Source organism: Micropterus dolomieu, linkage group LG11, assembly GCF_021292245.1.
Source record: "Micropterus dolomieu isolate WLL.071019.BEF.003 ecotype Adirondacks linkage group LG11, ASM2129224v1, whole genome shotgun sequence".
Taxonomy (NCBI): domain Eukaryota; kingdom Metazoa; phylum Chordata; class Actinopteri; order Centrarchiformes; family Centrarchidae; genus Micropterus; species Micropterus dolomieu.
Genome location: NC_060160.1, coordinates 13,153,712 through 13,167,092, shown reverse-complemented (window position 1 = coordinate 13,167,092; position 13,381 = coordinate 13,153,712). Strand labels below are relative to the sequence as shown.

Below are 13,381 nucleotides of genomic sequence, written 5' to 3'. Positions count from 1 at the left end.
CCCCCTTTGCCATAGTCTCTCCTGAAACACTGCCGAATTAACAATATTGGTGTGTTTTTTTATCCTCATAATGTTGGCAGGACTACTGGAGAAAATAAGTATTTTTATTATTATTTAAAAAAAAATATTACCAAGGAAGAAGAGTGTTCAAATGTTACACAGGTGGAAAAAATCTCTTGTCTGTCACAAATTTTGCAGCCAACCATAGGCCATAGTGGGCCGGCTTGCACCTAATTTATCACCCCCACTGGATGTCAAAATAGTCCCAAATACAAAATGAACTACATGGAATTACACTTGTTGAGAATGTTGCGTAGGAAACAAAGGGAAAATGGAGCTGAGAGGGTGTTGAAGTATGTGAGGTAGTGTACTTGACACAATTTTCTTATCATCAGGGCCCCCTTTCACTTGTCTGTGGCTTTGGAGCTTTGTACCAAAAGGAAATGTATTTAACAACGTAATCCTCTCCACTTGAAACTGGCTTCCAACTGGATAAAGGGAAAATGTGTTGAAATAATCCATCCCAATTTTCAGCCAAAATAAAAACAGAAGGTAAAGAGGAGAGCTGAGAGGTGGGGGGTGGGGGTGGCACAGTGACGCATAAAGAGGTAAACAAAACAACCATGTTAGGTTATGACAGTGCGTACAGTGGCTGGTAGAGAGAACGATGGGTAAGAGATCCCCAACACCATTAAAATGGGATCATTTTACTAAAGCAAAATTTCCAAACCTGAAATATTCAAATGCTCACTAGCAGAGTTGAGAGCTTTCCATGACAATGAGAAGCACAACTGTTCGTCTCTTCAACTGTTACAATAAGCCGTGACACTGTTGCATTAAATTCTTAAACGCAGTCATATCTGCTTATGCACTCAACCGCACCAATGCCTAAGCAAAATCCAAAAGGCCATCAGAGAAGTCACATTTAATTACTGAGGGATTACAAATTTAACACGATGTTGGTGTATTTCCCCGATACTACATAAACAAACACTAGGGATGACAGTCAGATCCTCCAGGCTGTTTTCTTTGTCCCCGTCACTAGGCTTGCCTGCAACCGTAGCTTGTCTCTAGCATCTCAGGGCGTGCCTTTTCTGCCAAAGTCCCTGCGGATGATCATAGCATGCAGCTACACAGGCTTTGTGTGCGCGTTTCGCAGTCACAAGGCGACTGTCTGTTTGGTAAACTTGAAGCAAGGAAAGTGGTGCAGGGGCTATTTGTGAGAGTGTGTGTGCACCGACTGAAGGATGTAGGGTGCACCTGTCCTTGGAGGTCAGCCACCATGCATGGTGGCCTGCTCCCGACTCATACACACACACATACACACCCCCTCAAGGAGGACAACAGGAGATAGCTGTCTGTCTGCATCACCGTACAGGCTGCAGACAAGGGTGGACCCCAAGCTCTGGGCATAATGTTGGTGCTATGGTACACACACACACACACACACACACACACTCTAACCTATTACACAGAAGCTACAGTGACAACGTCCTGGATGTTGTTCTACAGCCTACCCTGCTAGCAACTGCAGTGCCATGTTTGAAAAATGCTAGTCGTCATTTGGCACACACAAAATGTACACCTACAAGGTTTAAAAATTCCAATTTTTATGTCAGTTTCTGTACAGATAGGACATGTGGCACCTGCCTACAGGCTACAGTATCTTCCAATCATACCAAATCCCATCAGATTTAAACACCATGAATATATTAAATACATACAGTTAGTTACAGCGCAAGCTCCAGATGTCAAATAGACTAGAGAATATTTGGGGAAAAAAGGTTTATCTGATTTAAAACATGAGGTGGTCGCTAGTTGGAAAATCCTGACATGATATAGAAATTTAATATTTTATTCTCTGCCCTTCGTTCACTTTGTTGCTAATACTCCCACTGACAGTGGAAGGTGTTTCTCTGTGGACATGAATATGTTGATGACAATTGCACTCGACAGTGAGCAGGGGCCCGATGAAGGAACGTTGAGAGAAATAAAGAGAGAAAAGGTTAGAGAGATGATGACACACGAGCAGAGGGGAGAAAGTCATGAACATCTTGTTTTTCCAGTGCTAAGGGAGAGCCAGACGGGCCAACGCTGCCACCACATTCTCAGTTTTCCCACTCTATGTGTGGAACTCAACTCAATCTGATAGGGCGCTCAGAGATAAACGGCTGAGGCAGGCCGTTACATGCGTGTGGTTCAGGTTTTATGGCCCCCCCATGGAGTAAGGGCTTGTGGGGGAAGGCTGGTGTACCAGTGTCAGATGGGTTTTAATGATGACAGAGGCATTTGCACAAACTCACAGAAACATGTGGGTGGGGGTAAGCAACTACCACAAGTTTTATTCAAACACATAAATCAAGGAACATTTAAACGCAAACACACATCAAATGACTGCTTCAAGCATCTCATCACAATCGGGCAATGTGACAAGAAATAACACTGCCTCATCCTAATAAAAAAGTGTGACTCTAGAGTAAATAAAAATTATGCCAAAGTCATCTCTGTGATGGAAGCTCAATGTCACCTGGCTCTCTCTGCTCCCTGCTCTGCGCTGAGGGTTTGACATTGTTCTCGTGGATGTTGATATGCCATTAGAAAAATGCGACCTCCATTTTAAGCCACTGGAATGTAGAAACAATGGAAAGCCAAGCGGGTGAGTTATCAGAAGGGTGCAGGGCCATTGAGCTTGCCAGGAATTCCACTCAGTACAGCCAGGAGTAGGATGGATACTGTGCCCTCACTGCCAAAATACACTGTTCCGCTCTTCACCTGCTCTTGCTAAACTATCTAGCCTCCTCCACACCTACTTAAAAAATAAAAGAAGCTAGTTTTCATCTTCTATATTCCTGCTGTTGCATCAACACCAACTCCACTGGCTCCCCAGACTGAGGTCTGCAGGGGGTCATGTCTGGGAATCACCATACCTTTTTGATGAGATTTGATGAGCCTTTATGATGAGGCTTGATATCGGGAGGAAATTCATAATCTGAGTGCTGCTCAGAGAACAACCTACTGCTCAACATCAGCAAAACTATGGAGCTGATCGCTGATTTTAGGAAGGAGATAAAGACACTCACTCCTGTCTACATCAGTGGTTCTGAGGTGGAACAGGTGAATAGTTTCAGGTTTGTGGGAATCAGCATCACAGAGAACCTGACATGGTCATCGCACATCTCCACGCGGCTGAAGAAAGCTTAGAAATGACTTGAGGAAGCCAAATTTCCACACCAAGTTCTTGTCAGTTTTTAAAGAGGAGCAATAGAAAGCATCCTGACTGGAAACATTACAAAACTAGCATGGGATGTGCATGCCCCAGGACCAGATGGCTCTGCAGAGAGTGATTTAAACTGCTCAGAGGATCATTGGTACCCATCTCCCACACATCTGTGATATGGGTGAGGTGAGGTGCCTGCGCAGAGCCCAGAGGATACTAAAAGACAGTACCCACCCCAGCCACAGCCTGTTCACCCTGCTGCCTTCTGGGAAGAGATATAGAAGTTTCTGCTGCCACACCACCAGACGGCAGAGCAGCTTTCCCCCCCAAGCTATCAGTCTCTTAAACTCTAATTCATCCTCTGCACTGCTCCATTAATTATAGTTTATCTCCGTTTACCATTTTTTATAATCGATTCTATATTAATGTATATTGTCTGCCATGTAGCAGAAGGTAGTTACAAAACACAATTTCCCTCTATAACTTGCTATATTGTGACAATAAACCTACCTACCTTCCTACCATTTTTGGCTGGCTATTCAAAGCTCTGCGCCCTCAAGGAGTCCTTGAAGGAGCCCTTGGAGTTGTGGGGAATTTGTTGAAATTTAACAGGTTTTTAACAAAAAAAAAAAAAAACACAAATACAAGAAGAGTTAAATGTAAAATTGTGATGATCATGATCAACAGTATTTTCCCCATTGCTGCCTTATGCCCCCGTGACTAGAAATATAGAGCAATAGGCCATTCTGGGGTTGAACAAAATGAATGAATCTATCGACGAGCTGTTTAATCAAGCACCACTGTCAGCGCCCATCTGGTGAACAGAAAACATGCATAAACTATGTGTTGCTGCGAACTCGGAAACTCCCAGCAGTCTCTCTTTTCTCTTTGCTGCACTCTTATTTCCTCTGTTCATTTACAGCATTAGAAGATTAGGGACACTGGGAGGACCTTTGGTGGACAAACAGACATGTTTTTCAAACAAATGCAAATACAGAGAAGTGCATACACTATATACAAACATAGTTCCTGTGCAAACACAGAGAGACAGACACAAAGCCCCCTTCAGGACAAGGGCTTACTCTGACATTAAAGGGCCTTTGTTTAGCCCCAGTTATCGCTACTCCACAGGCGCATTATGTTGCAAGTATATCTACGTCTATGCCGCTGTGTGTTTATGAGCACAATGTATGGAGTGAACTCTTGCAGACACCCTCGGCACCCAGAGCTGATTGTCACATAGGTTTGTGTGCGTTTGTTTGTGTGTGTGTGTGAACTACTGAGAAACAGCAGCGGTTCCACTAACAATGCACAGAGAAGAACAATTGGGCCTTTGACGCCATTTGTATGTGGTGGTGGGGAGACAGGAAATGAGATCATGCTGAGGACTCTGGCTGTGTGAGCGCAGAGCTTACCGAAGAGCGGGGCCGGGTGGAGAATACCAATCACTTATTAACCGGCCTCACTGGGCTTATGGAAATGAGAAACAGTTCATTCCGCGCTATGTATCAAAGCAAGGTGGAATCTGTTCTTACACCAGGCGCTGCCATCTCTGCCCTGATTTCCATCTTTCCCCATCTTTTCACTCTTCCTCTCACTCACTGGCTTCTAACCTTCCCTTAATGTTACAAAGTATCATTGGGAAACAGCTCATACCAGAGTAATGGCTAACCATTTATTACAGCAAAAAACAAACAAACAAAAAAAACACACCATATCCTCATACCTAAGATACCTTCCGTCTCATTTCACTTAAAGTTACAGTATTTGGAGGCTTCACAGAGGGCACAGGGTTCACAGCCTTTAGGTGCCAATACACCTCCCTTCTCCTTCCACACATCCTCTTTGCAGTATCCATTCATAGCTTCTGGAAATTGAGCAGGCTTCCTTTTCCCCAACTTTCTCTTAGTACACAGGATCTAGCCTTTCCTCTTCTGCATCTCTCTCATCCTCCCATAGTGCATGGGTCTCTCACAGCACAAATCAATGTTTCTCTCTGGCTACACATAACCTCCCTGGTCACCAGCCGGCTGTCTGCCTTTCATCACTCATTCATCTTTGGACGGAAATGTTACATCATTCCATTAATCCATCTTACTTACCTTCGCATTCAGGCCTCATCCCACATAAGCACACACAGACTCCTTTTTCAAGTACAAGGACGACAGGAAGGGAGTATGGAGATGGGGTGCATCCATTTACCTACCCCACAGCAGATCGCATGCTTGACCTACTGGAGGTGAGGCTGGAGCGATGAAGGAGTGAAAATTTGACTTAGATTCCAATGGTGACATTTTCGCCTCAAAGCCCTATAAACTTCAAAGCTCTTTATTCAGCACATCCAGCATTTAGTGCCTAATCCATGGCTCCTTTTGATAATTCTGTTTGGGTTTATTTTGGGTTTGCAGGCAGGGTGGAAATACAGAGGAGGGAAGACAGAGATGGAAAGCGTAAAGATTGATGTCGGGCTGGAAGTTTGGAAGACGTGAGTGAAGGAAGCACAGAGCAAAGTTTGTGAACTTTCAGATAAGCGAAAACAAGAAAAAGAAACGAGTGAGAAGATCCTAAATAACATTTAGTCTCTCCCTCAGTGCTCACTTGAGTGTCAGTTAATCACAATAAATCAATAGAAGACTGCCCTTTGACACAGCTGAGAAAGATGTGGACTAATGCTAGTCATGCCGTGCTAGCTTATCTGCAAGCCTCATATCCAGAGGAGGGAGAGAAACGGCATCTATTTTAGATTAGTCAAATCCAGACAATACACAAATCCTTTCAATAGAGAATTGTGTTAGTTTAGGCAAAGTAGTGAAGCCACACTTGCATCAGCCATCAGCTCTTTCACTCACGATTCATTAGCTTGCTTCATTAGCTTTTGCTGATACGTCAACTGACTGGCAACCAACGGACTAGTAACAGCCAATCAGCAGCACACCACCACTCCAACTTCTTCAAGTACTGAAGCTGTTGGTATCATCAACTACGCTAAGATGCAATGTTTATGCATGTTTACAGTAGGGCTGGACAAAAATAACAATAATTATTGCAATATATTTTTTTTCAATAACAATCTAACAAGTGTTCAATAAATATCAAATAAATGTTTTTAGGTGGGATGAATTATGACTTAATTTTTTATTAGGATGTTTATTTTGTTGAGGAAAAAGGACTGAAAAAGCTTTTACTTAATTATACTTAAGGATATTTTTTGACAAAGATTTTAATTATTTCATAATTATTTTGAATGTTCTACCTCAGATTTGTGAAGTGATCCACTGTTTGGCATTAAGTGTTGACCATAAAGAAAAGTTTAAACCACAATTAACAATCAGGTTTCTTCAACTTTCACTCAGGAGTAAAAATCTGCCTTTAAACCCAAAAGAAAAAACAATTTGATACTTATCGTGATAATAAGTGATTTCGAAAGATATGAAACTTTTTATTGTGATAACATTTTTGGCCATATCGTCCAGCCCTAGTTTACAGCTACCTCCAAATTCAGTATACCCTTGCTGAAGTGATTATACTGGTGGTTCTTTCTCTCTGCAAATTCTTGTTTATACTAAATGGTCCAATTGTTGAGGCAAGTGTCTGATTAAAAAAAGGCCAGTTAGGACAGATTCAGTACACGTCTTTCTCACAACTCTTTATCTTTATATAAAAAGGGAACAGCAGCATTAAACCTGTACTGTATATCTCATGGTAAAAATCAATGTATGAGTGGCCTCTTGTCTATGAAGACAGACATGGTAAGCAAACACTAGGTCCCTGGTGCAGCCTTTGATCCCTTGGTGGTCAACCTGCTTCTTCATTCTCCCTTTTCACCTCTCCCCACCTCTCAGCTTAACAACTGCAAAAATGAACAGGCCAAGGAAGAGCTAAACACAGTCCACTTACAGTGTACAAGCACAAGTTGGTAATATGCAAGCAATCACCGGCATTAGTGTGATTATAAATACATATCTAACAGCTCACACTGTTGCCCTTCATCATGTTAACTGACTAAAACAAATAGAGTCCTCTCTGTTTAAATAATCATTGTAATTACCCTCCTCATCAAATAGCTAACTAGAAAACCATCCGTTCATCAAATTATCATCATCACGCATGGCTGGTTAGCTAGAGATATCAAAATCCTCCACTCTGCTGCTCTATCAGTGAGGTGAGGTGTGGGGCAGTACATTTCCAGCACTGGTAATGACTTAAGGGGGTCAGAAGGATATCAGGAGCTGGCATGATAAGTGATGACACCCTCATGGGAACAAGCTTAATGACTTTCCCTGTGCAGGGAACTGGCTGGTTTGGTCCGGGCAATTTTACTGCAGTGAAACAGAAAGTGTCCAGGACATTTTGTCTGCTGAAATCACCACAGCCTCTTTTTTTGGTAACTCAAATCTCTGGGCATTGCAGTCGAAGTGAACCATCACTGGGCAATGAACCAATATTTCCCACACTCTGACAACGCGCGCGCACACACACACACACACACACACACAATGTGGTCATACAAAAAAACTTGTTTAACAAAATGATTTTAGAAAATTTGAGTGTTGTGCATCATTCCTACATATCTTTGTCCCTTCACAGCAGGATTCACTGAAAGGCAAACTAAACTGAATCCTAAATAGTTAGCAATAAAGAGCACAAAATTTGTCTTGATTTATTTAGACATTTTACTGCTGTTAGTATTGCATGAATTTTAATTTTATTGAGCAAATATGTAATATTTATTTACCCATGTTGTATTCTGTAGTATTAATGTTGAACTTTAAATGGTGCCTGTAAAGACAGTTTAGGGCCTTTCTTCTAGCCTTAATACACTGGTGAACAACAACAAAACATTCCAATCAGTCTCCAACAACTGTGTGCATGCATCTGTATTGATCAACCGCTCCATGGCTTTGATTAAGCAGACGAGTCATTAGCAGGGTTCAATTGGGTTCATTTGCCTTCAAAACACAGACTAGAAACCAAAAAATATAGACTTGCAGGGGGATCAAACATCTGTTCTTCTGAGGATATTTAGTTTGGAGATAACAGGTGCAGCTGAAGTGGGGAAATTGGGGGTGGGGATTAAAAGGAATATATTACTGAGGAAAACAACCTAAAGTACCACGAGAACCCCCAAACACCAGACAAACTAATGCCACAGAAACACTAACAGCAGAGCTGCATTGCATAGTTGATTTTATAGACTGTTATATAATATTTATAACTGATCACTCTTTTCTCAGATCTCTTCTAGCTGGCGAGAGGTGTCGAGGTCATCCTGTTTAGCAGTTGCTCAACAGCTTACGTCCAACTGAGGTTCCTATTTCATAGAGTCAGCACAGCAAAAGGTGGTGTCCGTGCATGCAAGCGTGTGTTTTTACTTCTAAGCATTTCTTACAACTCAGTGACCTACCCACAACCCACCTAACAGTTAGCAAACACAAATAAACAGGGAATAAAGTGGAAACAGACACGCGCTTAAAAGACATGTCACACATTCTATCAGGCGCCTGAAGGTCAACGGAAATGACATGCTGAGCCGTCAGTCAGCTGCCTGTCAATGTAGGTGTGAGTGTGAGCTCCGGAGAGAAGCGGAACAGCGTTTAATTGAAGGTTGAAGTTATCAGATAGCCTGCGACTCAGCTGCCAGTCAAGATGCAGTCATCACAGTGACGCTTCACGCTGCTCTGCACCACTGACGACATCGGGAAAATACTGAGTTTGCAGAGCTGTGAGCAAGCAAGTAGGCAGACAGAGGAATGGAGACAACACATTTACAGATAGATGTGGGGCATGCCGGCAAGCAGACGCAGGCCAGAAGAGGGACACACTTAGGGGAATTAGAGGAGAAGCACGCTGGCAAGGCAAGTTATTTTGGTAGAATTGACATACTGCACTGCATCCAGGCACCAGGACAATCTAATGACAATCTAATTATCTACTGGTGAAACAAGAGAAGGGGACACATAGGTGAGACAGAAAGCCCCATCGCACGACTGTGCCTTGGCATATGGATAAGGTGGGTTTAGCTAAGTGGGAGTTGTGTTTTTAAATTGAAGTGGAAACTTGAGGGGAAACAAGTGGGTGGCAGGTGTCCCAAAAAGATGAGGGAACAGTATGAACGATGAAAAATCTTCCATGGCAGGTGAACTGATGCCATGCACACAAAACAGAGACTTGGACCATCATCCCTTGCTTTCTTGGGAGAACCAAGAATTGCGTCAGCGAGACACACGTGCGTGCGTGTGCGCTCTCTCTCACACACACACACACACACACACACACACCCCCCCCGCCCACCCAAGTCAACAGGGGGAATCTGGGATCAGACGGAAAACACTCCCCAACCTAATAATCATCATTACAGTTTCCTCTCCTTTTAGCAGTGGACAGATGGGGATAGGAAATGGCATTTTTCTTTCCTTCCTTCAGCATTTCTTCCTTCAAACTGATACTACATCTCCCCTTTTACCAGACTACTAAATAATTCCACTCTTTACCCCGAACATACTGACTTGATAGAGATACTGTAGCTCACTCTTTGTTTAGACAACAATTCTCACACTACAGAGTCCCAAGAAAAGCTCAGTGCTACAAGGAAGTCAGTTGAACACACAGCAACACTTTACCTGCTCTACTGTTCAAATAATGAAATGTCAAATTAATTTCCACTCTGCCCACACCAATAGCTCGAAATTACGAAGGGCAGTGAGAGCAGCACTGACAAAGTATTGTAACAAGTAATGCAAGAAAGCCTATTACAAGTTACACTGGTACACTTGGAAAAAGGTCAATATAATTTCAAAATGTACACACTGTGGATCTAACTGTGGATGTAATGGATTTATATTGTTGTGCTCTATCTTAAAACACACGGACATCATGTTTTAGTGTAACCACTTTAACAGTTTTTGCACATAAACCCTGTTCCAAACGAACATTTTCTGAAAACAGGAAGGGAAAAAAATAATTCCATTTAGACCTACAGCTGATTTCCCCTGGTTCCAATCATCACATCTATAAATAACAAAGCTATCTGGCATTTTCCTCGTTTCCTGCAGACTAAATGACCATACTCTGTGGAAGGAGTGGACCAAAAGAGTGTGAAAAAATGTCCAAGTGAAATACATGCCATTCACCATGTGTATTTGTCTCTACTCGCACGTCCTTGTGTGCATGTTAGAGTATGTATAAATTTGTGTCTACTAAGGTCATCAGTGAGTCATCTCGGCCACAAGGGGGAAGCCTAATTAATTTAGTAGCTTTCATGGCAGCTCCTAAACAAGCTCTGGGCAGAGCTGCATAGCACATCGAGCAAAGGGAACACAGGGGTCATCTGAGGATGCCACACTTTTAGTTCATGAGCATCTGTGTGTGAGAAAGTCATTCCATTAGTGTCTTTACAGCTACAGGTGGAAACCACTGCCCTGCACATTTTCACAGACCTACCTCACTTTTCTATTAAATGTATATAGTCATTTGCAGGGTTAGCACAAAACCCACCCACAAAACTGTAATTTTACAAGTAATGAAAAGCAAAAATAAAGGGTATCTATCGCACAGCAGAAATGGTAAGGGTTTTGGCTTTATATCTTTAAATATCATGTTCTACAGAGAATAGACCATTTCAGTAAGAAGAAAGTATCAGCCATGACATGCCCTTTAAAATAAAATAATTGGCTACATAGTCATTTTTGGACCAATTCAATTCTGACTAGACAACTACTTATCCAACTGATATGACTAGACATAAAAGTAAATGTATCTATTTATAATGTAACAAACATGGTTGCACATGTTAAACTTAACTTTGCTATGAAATACCGTACCAATCATGATTTTTGGTAGAAATATCAAGAATAAGAATAATTAAAGCAAAAAATAAAGCAATTGGCAAACAAAAGCAGCATCAAGTGCAAATACGTAACGATATGGACGACTGAGACAAAAGACAACGATATGAACGATCAACACTGTTCCTGTAAAGCTGGGTAGGTCTCTATTCATTAAAAAGCAGAACAGTAGGACTTTAACGTTACATTCAGTAGGAAGTTAGCTAGCGTTAGCTAACTAACATTACATTAGGAACAATCCACGGCCGACATTTCTGGTTTTATTTTAGGTATTGAAAAATACTGCCAAAAAAAAAAAGCTAGAAAATGACTCTTTTTGCATTAGAGTTAATGGAGCGCATCCATGAAAGTGTCAGACCTCAGTTAGAGTGAGACCTATACTGCGCTGTGATTGGCCAGCTGTGTATTCGGGGTGTGGCTTAGCAAAGGGTCAATTAGGGGACAGTGCACGGACGTGAAGTCCTGGCGCTAGAAATGAAAGGTGAAAGACTGGGTTGTGGTTGGTTGATTTAGCTTGAGCTCAGAAGCTGGGTCTGGACTGAGGGTCAGCTGGAGCTAAGCTGATCCAAGCAGGTCCCTGGTGCCCTTTATCAATTCTGTCAGGGGGAAAATGCAATCCACGCCTGGCTGGGCCTTGCCCTGCTCTACAGTGTCTCTTATCCTTTGTCACCTTCCTCCATTCATTTCCTCACTGCAAGCTACTGGGATTACGAAGAGAAACGTTGCTCCTCAAGACGTGACAACCATTCATGTGCGTGCCAAAGATTAACATGAGGACAGGAAGGTGGCTGGCTGACTGTGGCCAAAACTTCTTCGCTGTTGCCACCATCCTCATGTCTACAACCAGGCTGATAGCTCCATCGTGAACCATTCTTTCCTAACTGTGTGTGTGTGCAAGTAAATGCGTATGTTTCCATGTGAGGAAAGCTTTCTACGCCACTGCTATAACCGAGGCAAGTGGTGCGTCGAAAAGATTTCAATCTCCTCTCTCTTTACTTTTCACGATAATCCTCCTCTCACCCTCAGCACTAATCTACCGCTGAGCTGGCTCATAAACACCCTAGCATGTTATGTTTTCCTGAGACCAGGACCAATTTAGACTGCCACCTGATGAAGCCTTAACTATAGTCCATTAACAACTTGGCAGACATTTTCTAAGTCCAGCAACTATCATTAATCAAACTAACAAAAAGTCAAGGGTTGTGTGTTTACCAACTATAAATGAAAAGGAACACTCAAATTGAAGGAGGAAAAGCAAACATATTCCCGTAGTAGACATACTATATGATCAATTTTATGTACCTCAATTAAATTCTGTACTGTATTTTTCTCAAGACAAGTGCACAAACATTACTGGCATTGTGACACAGATGCTGTAGTGTGAGCTGTGTACATTTACTCATTTAGCTGACGCTTTTATCCAAAGCGACTTACAATTGCTATGCATGTCGGAGGTCGCACACCTCTGGAGCAACTAGGGGTTAAGTGTCTTGCTCAGGGACGCAATGGTGGATGTCTCACAGTGGGAATCGAACCCAGGTCTCCCACACCAAAGGCAAGCATCTTATCTATGCCCCACCCCTGTGTAAACTGGGTACTTACGTCAGGGTACTCTTTGACAGGCACAAACAGTTTTTCCTGCAGGTGGACAATGGGTCCCATAGGCTCAGGCAGCTCCAGAGGGTGTCTCTCCACAAGGCCATTCACTGTGTCGCTGTACATGTCTTTACGCACTCTGTTGATCTCTGAAACACACAAACATGTGCACTGTGGTAAGCAACCAAATAAACAACAGTACAAGTTTTACAGTTTTATTTGGAATTTGATACATCACTGTCATATTGATTTTGACTTCTGGGCAAAGGCTTAATGTAGCATATAAATCTTTGTTGTAAAAAAGAAAAGAAGGAAAACAACTGAAATTTGTCAGTTGCCTTGAGCGTGTTTGTCTTTTATGGACAAACAATTGTGCACATATTGTTTTGGAGAGTACTTCTAATTATCATAGCCTGTGAGTGTGAAAATGTATGGGCATGGGTGCCAATGCCAATACTGGGCTAAAAATGACATGAATGTGTGCAAGTTATTCTATATGCCAGAGACAGAGAAGTTAAGCGCTGCATTATTTAGAGGTTAAGGGCACCATCTTTCCCTTCTGCCTGGTACTCCCCAGTGGCTGTTCTCTAATAGAGTAGCCTGTGCAAGCGGCTGGACAGGTAGGGAGAAGAGACGCAGAGATTCACTCAGACTCTGGTACATGCCTTCAGATCTGATCCCTCTGTCAGATAAAACTAATGGACCCCCCCCCCCCCCCCCCCCA

General features: G+C 42.5%; 1 protein-coding gene across 10 annotated transcripts in view; it reads right to left on the bottom strand.

Annotated features, from left to right (window-relative positions):
• qkia (QKI, KH domain containing, RNA binding a) overlaps positions 1 to 13,381 on the bottom strand; it is an 80,532-nt gene that overhangs the window by 38,018 nt on the left and 29,133 nt on the right. For all 10 annotated transcript variants that reach the window (XR_006827197.1, XM_046063156.1, XM_046063154.1 and 7 more), the window contains exon 2: positions 12,664 to 12,806. Coding sequence is in view for 9 of the 10 variants with exons in the window: in XM_046063156.1 (XP_045919112.1) it covers positions 12,664 to 12,806 (143 nt within the window). In the remaining variant the exon portion in view is untranslated. The remainder of the gene's footprint in view (positions 1 to 12,663; positions 12,807 to 13,381) is intronic.